This window comes from Oryza glaberrima, chromosome 2 (genome assembly GCF_000147395.1).
Source record: "Oryza glaberrima chromosome 2, OglaRS2, whole genome shotgun sequence".
Taxonomy (NCBI): domain Eukaryota; kingdom Viridiplantae; phylum Streptophyta; class Magnoliopsida; order Poales; family Poaceae; genus Oryza; species Oryza glaberrima.
Genome location: NC_068327.1, coordinates 2,659,463 through 2,672,682, shown reverse-complemented (window position 1 = coordinate 2,672,682; position 13,220 = coordinate 2,659,463). Strand labels below are relative to the sequence as shown.

Sequence of the window (13,220 nt, the reverse complement as noted above, 5' to 3'; positions counted from 1 at the left end):
CTTGGCAGACGCTGTAACTAATGACCTGGTTTGGAGTTACTGATCCAACAAGGAGAAGTGGAACAGATCTTTCAGAACGAAGAAATGGGTTTCTATGAAATTCCTGTAAAATATTTTAATTTATATTGCTCCCACCATTCTATATTACAAGATGCTTTAGGTTTGTCTTAAGTTATTTCATTAGTATTTGACTAAATTTATAGAAACAACACTAAATTAATTTTATTAAATCATTAGTGAATACATTTTTATAATGTATTTGTTTTGTATTGAGAATGATGCTATTTTTTTCTACAATCTTATCAAAAGTTTAACTTAAAAAAACAACTTTGTGTAATATAAAAGAGGGAGTACGAATCTTGAGGATTTTTAACAATTACATAGAAAACGTTTTATAATTTGTTTTTTTACCGGCTAGAGGATTTTACGTTCCCTCCTCCAAAAATATTTTTAAGGTGCGAGGAGTAGGGACGGATAAAAAAAAAACCATTATAGGGAATCATCTTCTTCTTCCTCTCGAGTCATTTCTCCTCTTCCTCTCTTTGTTTTTTCGCCTCTCTTCTTTTATCAGTGTGATCCAGCAGGGTAGCTTCCCCCTTAGCACCCACGTTAAACCAATCCCACCGAAACTATTTCTAAGGTTTTGATCAGATCTGCCACCTCAATTGATAAATATCAATCAGTAATTGTGTTCTGGATTCGTATATATCTTCCTTTTTCTTGCTCTGAACCGTCTATTTAATGATTGTATGGCATTGTGCATGCAGTACTATTAAGCATACAAAGAGGATTAATTAGAGGCGTCTCTTCTTTATGATCTTGCTAATGACATACTAGTACTCCATAATCAAATTAACATCAAATCTTGGAGTAATCTCCTTTCCAATCCATTCCTTGCACGCAACAGGCAACATTAAATTTACAAACATGCAATTAATCAGTTGCATGATACTACTAGTGATGTTAACAATTCTGTTTTGCATTTGCCATCTCCTAATCTGAATCTAACAACATCCTATATACTTAACCAGAAAAATCCTTCACTTTCCTATATGAACTGGCAGAAAGAAAATCTTTATCTGCACACCCAAAAAAAAAACAAATTTCTACCGCATACAATTAGGCATGCTTGACACGTGTGTGCACGCGTGCGTGTTCGAGAAACGTGTAAGCTCGATCTCTCTGGGTTGGGTTGATTGATCGGTGGACGTGTACCAACCTTGGCATGGTCTGAAATTAAATTAGTAAATGATTAAGTGATGAAATCAGTTTAAATCTTTAATTATTTGTGATTCAAGACAACACGTCGGCACGTACACTGCCGGTGCCAGCCAAACGATGATGGTGATCTCCTATCTTTATGAGGTGTGCAGTTTTTAAAACAGAACCACACAAATATAATTGAATCTGGATGAGAAAGGCTAGTTTAACTAATCAATTGATAAGCCAAAATAATTAATATTTTTAATACATTGGGAATCATAATTAAAATAATATGAGAGGAAGCACTGTGTGTACATATTTTATTATAATTCATGAACAACTGAAATGGAAAATAGAAACAAGAAATTAGAACTAAACAAGGAAAAATCCTTTTTGATTTTTGCTCTTTCCTTCCGTTGATTCCTGAGAAAATTAAAAAAAAATGGTTGGAAGAGCTAATCATGCACTCGCAATTAATGGCGCAAGGCTTACATGCATGGGTCAAAACTCAAAACACCCCGGCCCCATGCGTGTGTCACGTGACAACTATGAATGCACATTTTGTCAACTTAAAAAACGTGCATTTATACATTTTGTTAATTGCTCACATGAGTGCAGTAAACTAACTGTAATTTAAATTACTTATGTAGGAACACATTTTCTTTTCACAAAATTACTATAAATGTTGATTTAAGCTGCATCAGGTTAATTGGATGGACACCAAACTGAATCTAACCCGAGGACCATCCTTTCCGTTTAGCTTATCAACCACAGTTAAAATTTAAATTTTGAAACTTAATTTTAATTTTGATTTAAAGGTTTTTTTTATCTAAGTTTATTTTGTAGCATTGGTTTTTAAATTACTAAAGATTACTCATAAATTATTTTTTAATAAGCCAAAGGATTAAACTGCACATGATTTTACTTTTTTTCAAAATGCAGAGAAGCATTAGATAGCTACTAAACTAGACTGAAAAAAATTCACCACTTGTGAAGATCATATCGCAGTAGATGCAATAAACCACCCGTCTGTTAAGCTTTTGCTTAGCCTTGCAATAATCAGGCCCTCTTTATTTAGATTTAGGCTTATTGGTCTAGACTTTTAAGTCAGCTTATTGGCTTATATGATTTATAAGCCAGTGAATTTAATGTTCTAAGTTTAGTGGTGGAGTCATACATCTATCTTATATAAGCTTAAAAAAAGCTTCTCCAACCTAGCTTTTGGCTTAATAGTGTTAGAGTGGCTTATGGCTTCAAAAAGCCAAATAAAAAAGCTGCTTGTTTGTTTTGGCTTAAACTTTTCGACTTATAAGTTGCTTATAAGCCTAAACAAACAGTGCCTCAATCTGCTGTGCTGACATATTTTTTACTCTTTCCACACAAGCCAACCGTCCTTTTTTAATTAACTTTCCTTTTCTTTACCTTTTTTTATTCTTTGTCTTTATGGCACAGTACAATTTAACTGAAAGAAAAGAAAATGTGGGGCTAATGACCCAGGTTACCGAAAGTGCATGTCGTTGCATCTACTTTCTAGAAGGGAAAAAAAAAGCATCACAACGCACACAATAAATACTACAGTGCATTTCTGGAAGGAAGTTGGGAATTTTACTTAAGTGACTAATTCTTTTTTTGACAAAACCGCTCAAGTGGCTCTAATATTGATATATTTGTACCAATTTCGTGCTCAAACTATAAGAAATTCCATTGAAAGATCAGGTAGCCAGATGCATATTCTTTCTGGTCACAAATACTAGTTGCTTTATACATACTTCCTATCATAACTTTGGCATAAACGTTTTTTTTGAAATTATTTAGATTGCATCCACAAAAAAATATATGAGGACTTATCTAGAAAAGTATATACGATATGATATTTTAATGGTTCTTTCAAAAAAAAACAATCGAGACTAGTGAAATGCCACTCAGAAGTCTATGTCGTTATTAATACGACAAGTATATATTTGTGGATTGAATAGTATTTTGTGTTAATTAATTAATGTAAATGCCCATCCAATGGGAGACAATCATCTTGACCTCCGCATTTAAACAAATCTGAGTGGAAGCCACGAGACGAATTAAATAGTGCCATTTTGGTTTAGTTAAGTAGCAGAAACTAATCATTTGCACAACTCTTAAGTGATAGTACTTGTATTTTTTTTCTTCTTTCCTTGTTTTGTTGATCTGAAACCTGATGTGTTCATCTGCTGAATTATATATATGTAAATTCTGACGTAGTACTGCAGCGAATACCATCTAACACATGCATAATCAATACTACTACTATACTTTTTACTACTGCGTAATCGTACACTGTGTTATGATAAATGAATGTTGTCTCCGGTAGTTGAAATGTTATCAACAATTTAAAGGGACGTTGAATCACCAACCTCACCAGCCATGAAACCAGGGAATCCTCCATAATTCCATTCCAATTCAAACCCCTATTTTCTACTTTATCTTTCCCTAAATATATTCATATTTTAGATTGTTTCCTAAGGACTAAGGTTGGATCAAAAGATTATTTTAAACCTTTCAATTATCAATTTTTAATTTTTAAATTGCTTAGATTATTTTTCCTATTGGCTATGGGACTATTGAAATAATGAAATTCACAAGAATCAATGCTAAAATGCTTATATTATGGTATACAAATTAAATTCTAAAAATCCTTACATTCTAAAACGAAGATAACAGTTTGTAAACTTCATATAGAACTACATAAATTTCTGCAATTTTTGGATAAATTACTCCATCCTGTAAGGGATATATGAAAATATTTCATAAATTAAAACAAAATGGAGTTTCTTTTCTTTTGGAATCATCACAAGGCAAAAAAAAAAGAGAAGACAATTAAAGCGTTGAAAAGGACAAGATGAAAAGAGGAGGAAGAGAGAGAGAGAGAGAGAGAGTACTGGACGTTAACTTTGGAGCCGAGTCAGTAGTAGTGCTGCTTCATCTTTCTCTCTCCACCGCCGATCGCGAGTTCTCTCTCTCTCTCTCTCTCTCTCATCCCAATTCCCAAACATCCAAAGAAACACCCACAAAGAAAAAAAAAGTTCGGTTTTTTATCCGCTTTGCTCACGGCAGCGAGGAAAAAAAGCTGGAATTTTTTATACTCGTACCACCGCGAGTAGTGGTGGTAGTACAATCCCAATAGAAGAAGAAGAAGAAAGAATAAACTAGCAGCTCAGGAGGCGGAAGCGAGCGCATGAGCTCGAGAGAAAGAGAGGCGGAGAAGTGGTGAGGTGAGGAGAGGAGAGGAGGGCGAGTAGTAGGCGTCTAGGTCCCATCTCTAGGGTAGTAGTAGTAGTAGGCTTGTCTCCTCTTCGTCATCTCTCCTCTCCTCTCCTCTCTTCTCTTCTCTTCTCTCCGCCACGGCGCCACCCACCTACCCCCGAGGTCGCTGCTGCTGCTGCTGCGGTGCGTCTCTCTTCTCTTCTTGTTGATGTGATTCTTTCTTTTCGTTTTCTTGGTTGTTGTTTTGATTTGATGATTTCCTGTGCGGTTTTGTGGTGATGGGTTATGCGGGTCTGAGCCGATCTGTGAGTTGTTCTTGTGTTGGAGGGGGTTGATTCGGAGTGATTCCTCTTTTTTGTTTTTTGGGTTGTGGTGCAGCATGTGATGTGCTTTGCTTCAGAGTTGTCTCTCTTCTTCTTTAGTTTAGTTCTTTGCTCAGCTTTAATTTAAAAGGTTTGGGGACATGTGGTGTGAGAGGGGGAGGTGATTCTGTGCTGATTTGTTTTTATTTTTTGTTTGTTTGTGTTTATGTGCTGGATTTGGATGTGTTCAGTCTTTGGGTTTTGGTTGGTTTCTAGCTTTTGGCGCCGATTTTGATTAGTTTAGGCCACCCAAATTCGTTCCAGCTATGGTTTAGGATCAAGAAACAAACCTGATTATTACTGCTACACCTGATTAATCATGCCTTATGAAGATTCTTTGCTGTTGTTGTTTAGGTGAAAACTGTGTGTTGTTGTGTTTGCAATTGGATAAAGTAGTAGTGTTTTTGGAATTGAGGTGAAATCAGAAAAAGGTTGATAAATTTGTACTCATGGGATGGCTTTGTTTTCCTTCATTGAATTTTGATTGTGCTTGATTGCTCTATTAAAGCGGTACCTCTCAAGGGTACTTCTTAAGCACATGATATGAAAGTGTTAGGAAGCTGACAGTTGACATTGATGTGATTTTGCATCATTTTGTGCTGCAAACTAAGACCTGTTCACTTGACAACAATAGCTGATCATTACTTGTTCAAGTAGGACACTAGATGCGAGGACAATTAATTGGAACTGTATCTATTTTTCCTTAACTTTGCTGATCTGGAAAGGTTGTAATGTACTAATGTCTTAGTTCTTAAGCTCATGATGATTTTTTTTTTCTTTTTAATGATGGGAATGCCAAAGTCTTGTTGCTTTACTTGCTTACGGAAAATCTGTATGATGTGATCTAACTTATGGTACTATGAGCCTAAATCGATTTGTTGATTGTGGTATGCAGGTTTTCGTTAGAAGATACTCTCGGTAGCATCAGACCTGCATCTTGGAAGTTCAGTATGGGTTCAGGAATGGTGAAGAAGAAGGTGGTGAAGGCCGGTTCTTTCGATTTGGATGTCAAACTTGATAAAAGTTGGATGGAGGATATCACTTGTCCAATCTGTCTGGATTTTCCTCATAATGCTGTCCTATTGAGGTGCACCTCATATGAGAAGGGTTGTAGGCCGTTCATATGCGACACTGACCAATCCCGTTCGAACTGTCTTGAGCGGTTCAAAGGTGCTCATGGACTGCCGACCAATATGAAAGTCCCATCTTTTAATGGAGCCCCTCTTGATAGCATTCATATCATTTCGTCAAATACAACTGACCGCCCAGCTTGCCCGTTGTGTAGAGGCGATGTTATTGGGTGGGTTGTTATTGACGAGGCCCGTCTGCATCTTAACCAAAAGAAAAGATGCTGCGAAGAAAGCTGTTGTTCATATGTGGGCAACTTTCATGAGCTTCAGAAGCACACCCAGCAGAAGCATCCAAATTCACGCCCGTCAGAAATTGATCCTGCTCGGAGAGTTGATTGGGAGAATTTCCAACAGTCTTCAGACATCATAGATGTCTTGAGCACGATACATGCACAGGTGCCTAATGGTATAGTTTTGGGAGACTATGTCATCGAGTACGGTGATGATGATGCCGGAGATGACTATGAAGTTTACCACAGGGTTAGGGGGAACTGGTGGACATCCTGTATTTTCTGTAAGTCATTCTGCAGATCTTCAGGAGGCAGAAGTAGAGCAAGAGCAAGGGAAAGGAGAAGTAGTGGAAGGAGGAGCAGCAATAGGTCTAGCCAAGAAAGCTTTACTATTGAGGTGCCCTCGGGATCTGTTGACATAAGGGAAATCAGATTTGATGAAATAGATGATGAATATATAGTTACAGGAGCAATGCCCGGCATTGCAGCATCCAGGAGGATCGCCAGTCATTACAGGTGTGTGCATATAATTTTATTTTTCTTGCTTTCTGTTGCTATTAAGAGGTTATATTGCCAAAAGGACATACATTTCAGCTCTCAAAAGACTTGACCGTAGCCGAAAGCTGATATGAACGCATGAATACGCATGTCGACACCAAATGATAAGATGCGAAAATAGGCAGAGTTTTGTTTGACATTCTTCCTTGAGAAAAAGTTTATTTTCTCACTAGGAAAATAGGCATAGGGCATGAGACAATCACTAGGAAAACTCTATTTTCAACTCTTGAGAGAAGTCTTGAGTGTGTACTTTGAAAAGCCAGCACAATTAACACAACTCTTGTTTGAGCTCGACACTTTCTGATGCGCCTTCTACTATTATTGATCTTTGCAGGGATCCTAGATATGGGCGCAGACGTTCATACTACTAGGATGAACCAGCCAGCTGAAATGTAATGCAGTGCAGCCACAACCAGAATATCGTGTCTCTACCCGCTTCTTTTTCTTGTTCTCTCAAAAATCTAGAAGATGCTATCCCAGCCCAAATTTGGTGTGCATATAAGATAGCAGCAAACCCTTCATTGTTGTTCATTTACAGCAGGTTTCAACATTTTAGGTTCCTATGTAAATATGTAACCACTACCCTATAGCAATGTTGATCCAAGGTTTCTCTCCGGGAATCCATTGTATCTTAAAAATGTTTCTCTGGAAATACAGCAAACTTTTACAGGAAAAGCTCCCAAATTTGCCAAGTCAATTTGTTCTCTCTGCTATCTCTCTAACACGATAATTGTCGGAAAATTCAGAATTTTGCTGATGTTTCACATGGTGACACAAGTGTGTTGGATTGTGAGAAGCATACGCATGACAGGAACAGCCTGATTGACGCTTTGCTTCTGATGCTGGTTTTGTAGAGAAGATTTCGTGTTGGAGTGTGCTGAGATTTGTAAATGATTTTGATTAGTTAAAATGTTGCTTGTTGCTTAGGCTGTTCTTCTCGCGAATGGCAGAAAGCATTCGTGCTAAATCATCTCACCGTTGTTTTGCTGGGTTTTCAGAGCTTTTTCGTGCAGGATAAGAACTGCTAATGTTGTCAGAATGCTGGTTGCTTCTTTGGCTTATCTACTTGATTCTGGTTGACTTCCATTAGGGCTGCGTCAATGGCTTTAAGATGCCTGCCTTGTTCAGGATGTGCATCTGAATCTTTATTTAGTTCTTACCGTCTTTGTCAATCATAGGTAAGGAAAATTAAGACCCAAAAACATGTGAACATATGTTGACATTTCAGGATATCAGCAAAATCTCCATAAACATTGGCATATTAATGTTTAATTGCTGCAAAAGACAGATGTTTGTATGGAAGCAAAATCTCCATGTTTTCCAATAATCAATCCAGGTGCTTTCAGCTACAATCAAAGTTACAAAAGTATAACCGTGTGGTCTATGTGAACAGACATTGTCATCACAATGTTTAAAGATTAAACATACAACACATGTGAGAGAGGAGAGAGAGAAAGAGGGGGGGGGGGGGGGGTGATTTCTGCAGATATGGTGTCCTTTGGTAATTGACACTAAATGTATTGCCAGAGAAAAAAAATGGTGTACAACTAATCGAACAATGTTGCATGTTCAACAAAAGATCGAACAATTTATCAGAAATATTGGATCAGTACAGCATCATCACTATCATTTTGGCCTTTGAAGAGCATGCTTGTTGCATTGCATCAGAGCTTCCAACTATACAATTCCAGATCCTTTTGGTTGAGTGTAGGAAACATCTGATGAGAACAAACAGATAATTATTAGGTTATGGGTGATAATTATTATCTATTATTTTGTAGTAGGCCAAACAAATAGCGACGCAGAGAAGCGGTGAGTAACCAGATAAGTGGATCTACTACTTGAGACTAGTCATCATCTCTTTCCAACCAAACACAAACTACCCTTCCAAGGAGAATAACTCACTTTGCTTGCACATTTCAATTGTGTTTCTGTGTGGCTTCAACGGTGAAAATGTCCAGGCTTCGGTCAAATGAAAACAATAGCTTCTCTCTGTATACATCATCACTTCAATGAAGCTGGAAGCCTGCTGGGGACTTGACTTCCATCCTCAGACTAAAGAGCTTACCAGAGAAAGCTCATGCAGTTCAGTTAATGTCCACTCCTCTCCAGTTTGTCCTCCAAGAACTATCGCCTTTGTACCTCCTACCACACAGGTACTGTGGCCCCAGGCAAATCGCGGAGGGCGGCCAGGAACATTCAGTATCCTCCAGGTAGGCTTCTCTTCAGTCGGATCCAGCAGGTAAAGCTTTGAAGCGGAGTGAAGACCTGCCACTGATCCACCAAATATCAAAATTCTACCTCCAGGAAGGCTCACAGCGACATGATCAAGGCGAGGGGGTGGACCAACTCCAGCTGGATTACTGGCTCCTGGCATTCCACTGCCGGTGATACACCGCCAGCATGGCTTATTTTCACTTAAATCCAATGTGAATACATCATTAGACCTTAGTCGTAGAGGACCGCTTTTAGCAAGACCACCAAACATCAGGATTTTCCTGCCATCGTAGACAGAGAGCGAGTGCCCCAATCTACAAGGTGGAGTCCAAGATGCAGGTATCTCCCTCCAAACAGGTCTTTCCATTGTTACATCCAAAAGATACGTGTCACTGAGAAGCACACCAGAATCAGCACAGCCACCAGATACCACCAATTTTGTTCCATCCAATGTGCAAGAACTATGCCATGACCGTGGAACTGGTGGTGCAAGGCCAGGAATCTCACGCCAAGTTGGTTGCTGTGCATCCAAATCCAACATAAACACATCATTGAGCAGGCCCTGCCTTCCACAACCACCAAACAAAACCAACCGTGATCCATTTAGGCAAGAAAGGGTATGACCCCAGCGCCCAGGAGGAGCTGATCTCACATTGATATGCCTCCATTCCGGCTTGCTGGCATTCAAATCAAGCACAAATGTATCATTCATTGGCTGCATGTTAACACCTTCCCCTCCAAAAAGGACAACACGGTTCCCTGCCGCACAAGCGCTGAAGTTGCAGCGAGAAGGCTCCACTGCACCCCCAACCGTCAATTTCCTCCAGGTGACAGCTTCCAGGGTGGTCAACTCTCTTGCTAACCGCCCCCATGCCAAACTTCTTGTTCCAGCCACAGTCTCAAGAACTTGAGTTGCTTCACTGCCCCATGCATTCTGACAAACCATTCTCCAAAGGTCGTCATTCCTTGTTAAGTGGTACAGCCGTTTACATACAGAGTTTACAGATGCTATATCCCTGGGCGATAATCTTGATAGGATCTTCTGGCAAAGTACCTCATCACTCAATAGGAAAAGATCAGAATGCTCTGAGCAGAAGCCCTTCCCCATTGGACTTGGTCGGATGGTGTTATCTGGTGTAATCAAAGTAGATCTCACAATCTCCTTTGTTGTAGAGACAGACAATGGCCCCAAATCAACATTAGAGTCATTGAAGAACTGCATGCCCATATAGTGGGTTATTGTTTCGTCATCTCCATAAATGGGTGTTAACTGGAGCTTTGCCATGAATGGAGAACCATCTTTCCTAAAGTTCAGCAGATCGCCCTGGAACACAGTGCCTTCCTCTAAGCATCTCCGAATGTCAGTAACTACTGTAGTATCAACAAGGGGATGTCTCCTCTTAGCAAATGGTCCTCTACACTGCAAGAATCGACTGAGGAAAACAGCACACAACAATTGTTAGCAATAAAAATAAGATATACAAGAACTAACATAGCATGTGAATTAATTTGCAGGGTTGCTAAAAGCCCAAAAAAAATGCTTATGAGGTGAATCACACCAGCAAGGATATTGAAACTAATTTGCAGGGTAGCTCAAAAAAGGCTTTGAGGAACTGCATTAGGTGAATCATATCAGCAAGGACCAAGGATAAAACATATTTTTCTATCACTAGCAATTGAGAGAGCATGTTCACTGTTCACATATTTTTTTTTTATTTTTGAGTCATAATGATGGAGTTCTAATCAGGAATTCCCCAAGTGCCTTGATATATGATCCAACTGTTCCAGTAATGCTAAAGGTCATCTTGTGCAGTTGTGCCTTAACTGCTACCTCATAAATCATGATAATGAAGGCCACTGTAAGTTCAGTTAAATTAACACTCAAGCATGATTCAGCGCACGAAAACATGCACAAAGGTCAGCCTACTCCACATAGGCGTACTCTGGAATTTGTAAGAATCTAGCTTATATATACTCATGAAATTATAAGGTCGTGTTTCCTTTCATCTACAATTTCTCCATATTCATCCAACCCCAGGTCCACAGATAGAACATGGAACCTCAATATGGCAATCCCTATTTGTCTATAGAGAAATCAATGAATAACATCACCAGGAATAATTTTTGCCATTTCGCATGAATCCATTTGACTCCTATGGGATTTGGAAAAAAAATCTACATTCGAAACAGAACCTAAGGCCATAAGGGAAGGATACCAGTTTTGCTAAGGTGCTAGTACAAATGGCAGGAGAAAACAGTTTATTTTAATCCATCACTTGTGTGGTGTTGCATGTATTAAGTAACTGGCATCATGCATGATAAATATAAATTGCACTTCTAATAACAAATACTGATAAAACTGGAATTGCAGTAGGCATCTACAACCAAAAGGAAAGAGCCTAGTGAACAGCCAGATAATAATATTCTACCACAGAACTACTACAGGCAGGAAAAGAAACACAGACACTTGAACAACTAAGAACAGAATACTCACATAATGTGTCATGCTGACGATCTACCTTGGCCAACTTTCAAAACCAAGCAGTTTAACAAGCACTACGACCATAAACACTACTAGTAAGAGCATCAGATGATAAACCTATCATAGACTTAGAGAAAAAAATCTATGTGAAGACTGCTAGCATGTTATACAGTTGGGCTTTGTTTTGGACTAAATCAGACTGCCTGGTTCATCCCATCCCCTTCTATCCTATGGGTACCATATCCAACAGACTAACATAGCCGATGCAAATCCAGAACACATGCTCTAAGGAAGGAAACAGCATCAGGACCCTGAACCAAAATTCCCAGTGATTTTCTGTCATATGAGACATTCGAAGCGTTCTCCGGCAAAACTAACATGAACAATTGGTCTGGTGGAACATCTCAGGACTATGAAGACAACATTGGAGTCCTTGACATGTTCCATCTAAGCTCACTACTACGGTGCAATTTACGACCAAAAACCAATTGTTTAAGAGTACACAGGCCCTATATGTAACACTATATTCAGTTTGCAATCATCATATCCGTAGTCCCAATCGGCAATTCAACAATGATTTTCTAATTTATGATAGTTCAGCGTATACGTATTACTACCGATTTTCTGATCACTGCAGAAACGCATAGCTTATCATCATCGCCCGCCTATCATATCACGTGATCCGAAATCACAACAACAGCAGAGCAAAGCAAAAGCGGCTGGAATTGGAAAAATGTTATTCAAGGATTGAATCGCACACAGACGCACCAGTTCCTCCCGAGCACCTCCTCGGCGCGGTACCCGGTGGCGTCCTCGAAGCCGCGGTTGACGTAGATGATGGGGAAATCCGGTTCCAGCGCGTCCGACACCACCAGCCCGCACGCGCCCAGCACCCCCTCGATCGCCAGCGCGAACCCCCCTCCGACTCCCACGCCCACGCCCCCATCCCCACCTCCCCCCACCTCAACCCCCTCCTCCTCCTCCTCCTCGTCTCCGCTCCCCTCCGAGTCGCTGTCCCACTCCATCGCCCGCAAACCCTAGCCCATGGCGGGCCCCCCGGGGGCCGAACGGGGAACCACCTCGCAAGCTCGGCGAGGCGAGGTCGGCGGCGCGGATTTGTACTGCGCGCGCGTGCGCGGCGCGGGCGGATTAGCGAGGGAGAGAGGTCGGGATTAGTAAAAATGGAGGAGGATTAATTCGTGGGGGGGAGGAGGTGGGAGGAGGAAGACGAAGCGGCAAGCGACGAACGAGTGGATGATGGGGGAGGAGGGAGCGGGGGAGGGGAAGGTGGGGGTGGGGGCCTTGGGGAGATCTGGGCCGTCGGATCTGCGGAGGCGGGAGGTGTGGACGGCTGTGATCTGTCCACTGACGTTGAGCACGAGCAGCTGTTGCAACTTGTAGCAAGTCCGCAATGAACCTGCAAAGCAAAAGCCTGTGCCATTGGAAGTAGCTAGGACAACTCTCTTTTTTTTTTCAACTATTATTTGCTTTCGTCCTAAAATATACTTCCTCCGAGTTGATAATACCTATTGTTTTGACAGAGCACGGTCTTAAAAAAACCAATTTTAACCTTTTTTTTCCATTATAATATGTATAAAAGTGTTAACGAATATATAATTTTATTAAAGTATTTTTTAAGACCACTCTATATATTTGAAAGACAAATATTTTAAAAATGATTCATAATAAAAGATTCTATAGTTTGACCTCACCCTTATCTAAAACAATAAGTATTACTTCCTCCGTTTCACAATATATGACTTTCTAGCATTGCCCACATTTATATAGATGTTAATGAATC

At 40.0% G+C, this 13,220-nt stretch overlaps 2 protein-coding genes across 3 annotated transcripts; one reads left to right on the top strand and one right to left on the bottom strand.

Moving 5' to 3' along the window:
* Nucleotides 1-4,160: 4,160 nt before the first annotated feature.
* Nucleotides 4,161-7,412, top strand: LOC127763246 (uncharacterized). The gene is made up of 3 exons (XM_052287896.1): nt 4,161-4,623; nt 5,698-6,678; nt 7,055-7,412. The coding sequence occupies exons 2-3, from the start codon at nt 5,753-5,755 to the stop codon at nt 7,089-7,091; spliced, it is 963 nt and encodes a 320-aa protein (XP_052143856.1). The 5' UTR covers nt 4,161-4,623; nt 5,698-5,752; the 3' UTR covers nt 7,092-7,412.
* Nucleotides 7,413-8,197: 785 nt separating this feature from the next.
* Nucleotides 8,198-12,657, bottom strand: LOC127763244 (putative adagio-like protein 2). 2 transcript variants are annotated; one of them, XR_008015687.1, is made up of 3 exons: nt 12,188-12,657; nt 8,626-10,370; nt 8,198-8,438 (listed from the first exon to the last, which is right to left on the bottom strand). XR_008015687.1 is itself a non-coding variant. In XM_052287889.1 (2 exons), exons 1-2 carry the CDS (start codon nt 12,442-12,444, stop codon nt 8,771-8,773), a joined length of 1,857 nt encoding a protein of 618 aa, XP_052143849.1. In that variant the 5' UTR covers nt 12,445-12,657; the 3' UTR covers nt 8,198-8,770. The 2 variants fall into 2 exon arrangements, 1 of the variants encoding a protein (XP_052143849.1); XM_052287889.1 differs by having other exon boundaries at nt 8,198-10,370.
* Nucleotides 12,658-13,220: the final 563 nt, after the last annotated feature.

Excerpts from the sequence above, each read along its gene's own strand:
- LOC127763246 (XM_052287896.1), top strand. The coding sequence starts at position 5,753 with ATGGGTTCAGGAATGGTGAAGAAGAAGGTGGTGAAGGCCGGTTCTTTC. Across the intron at positions 6,679-7,054 it reads AGGATCGCCAGTCATTACAG|GGATCCTAGATATGGGCGCA; the intron begins GTGTGTGCATAT and ends TGATCTTTGCAG.
- LOC127763244 (XM_052287889.1), bottom strand. The coding sequence starts at position 12,444 with ATGGAGTGGGACAGCGACTCGGAGGGGAGCGGAGACGAGGAGGAGGAG. Across the intron at positions 10,371-12,187 it reads GAGGTGCTCGGGAGGAACTG|TCGATTCTTGCAGTGTAGAG; the intron begins GTGCGTCTGTGT and ends TGTTTTCCTCAG.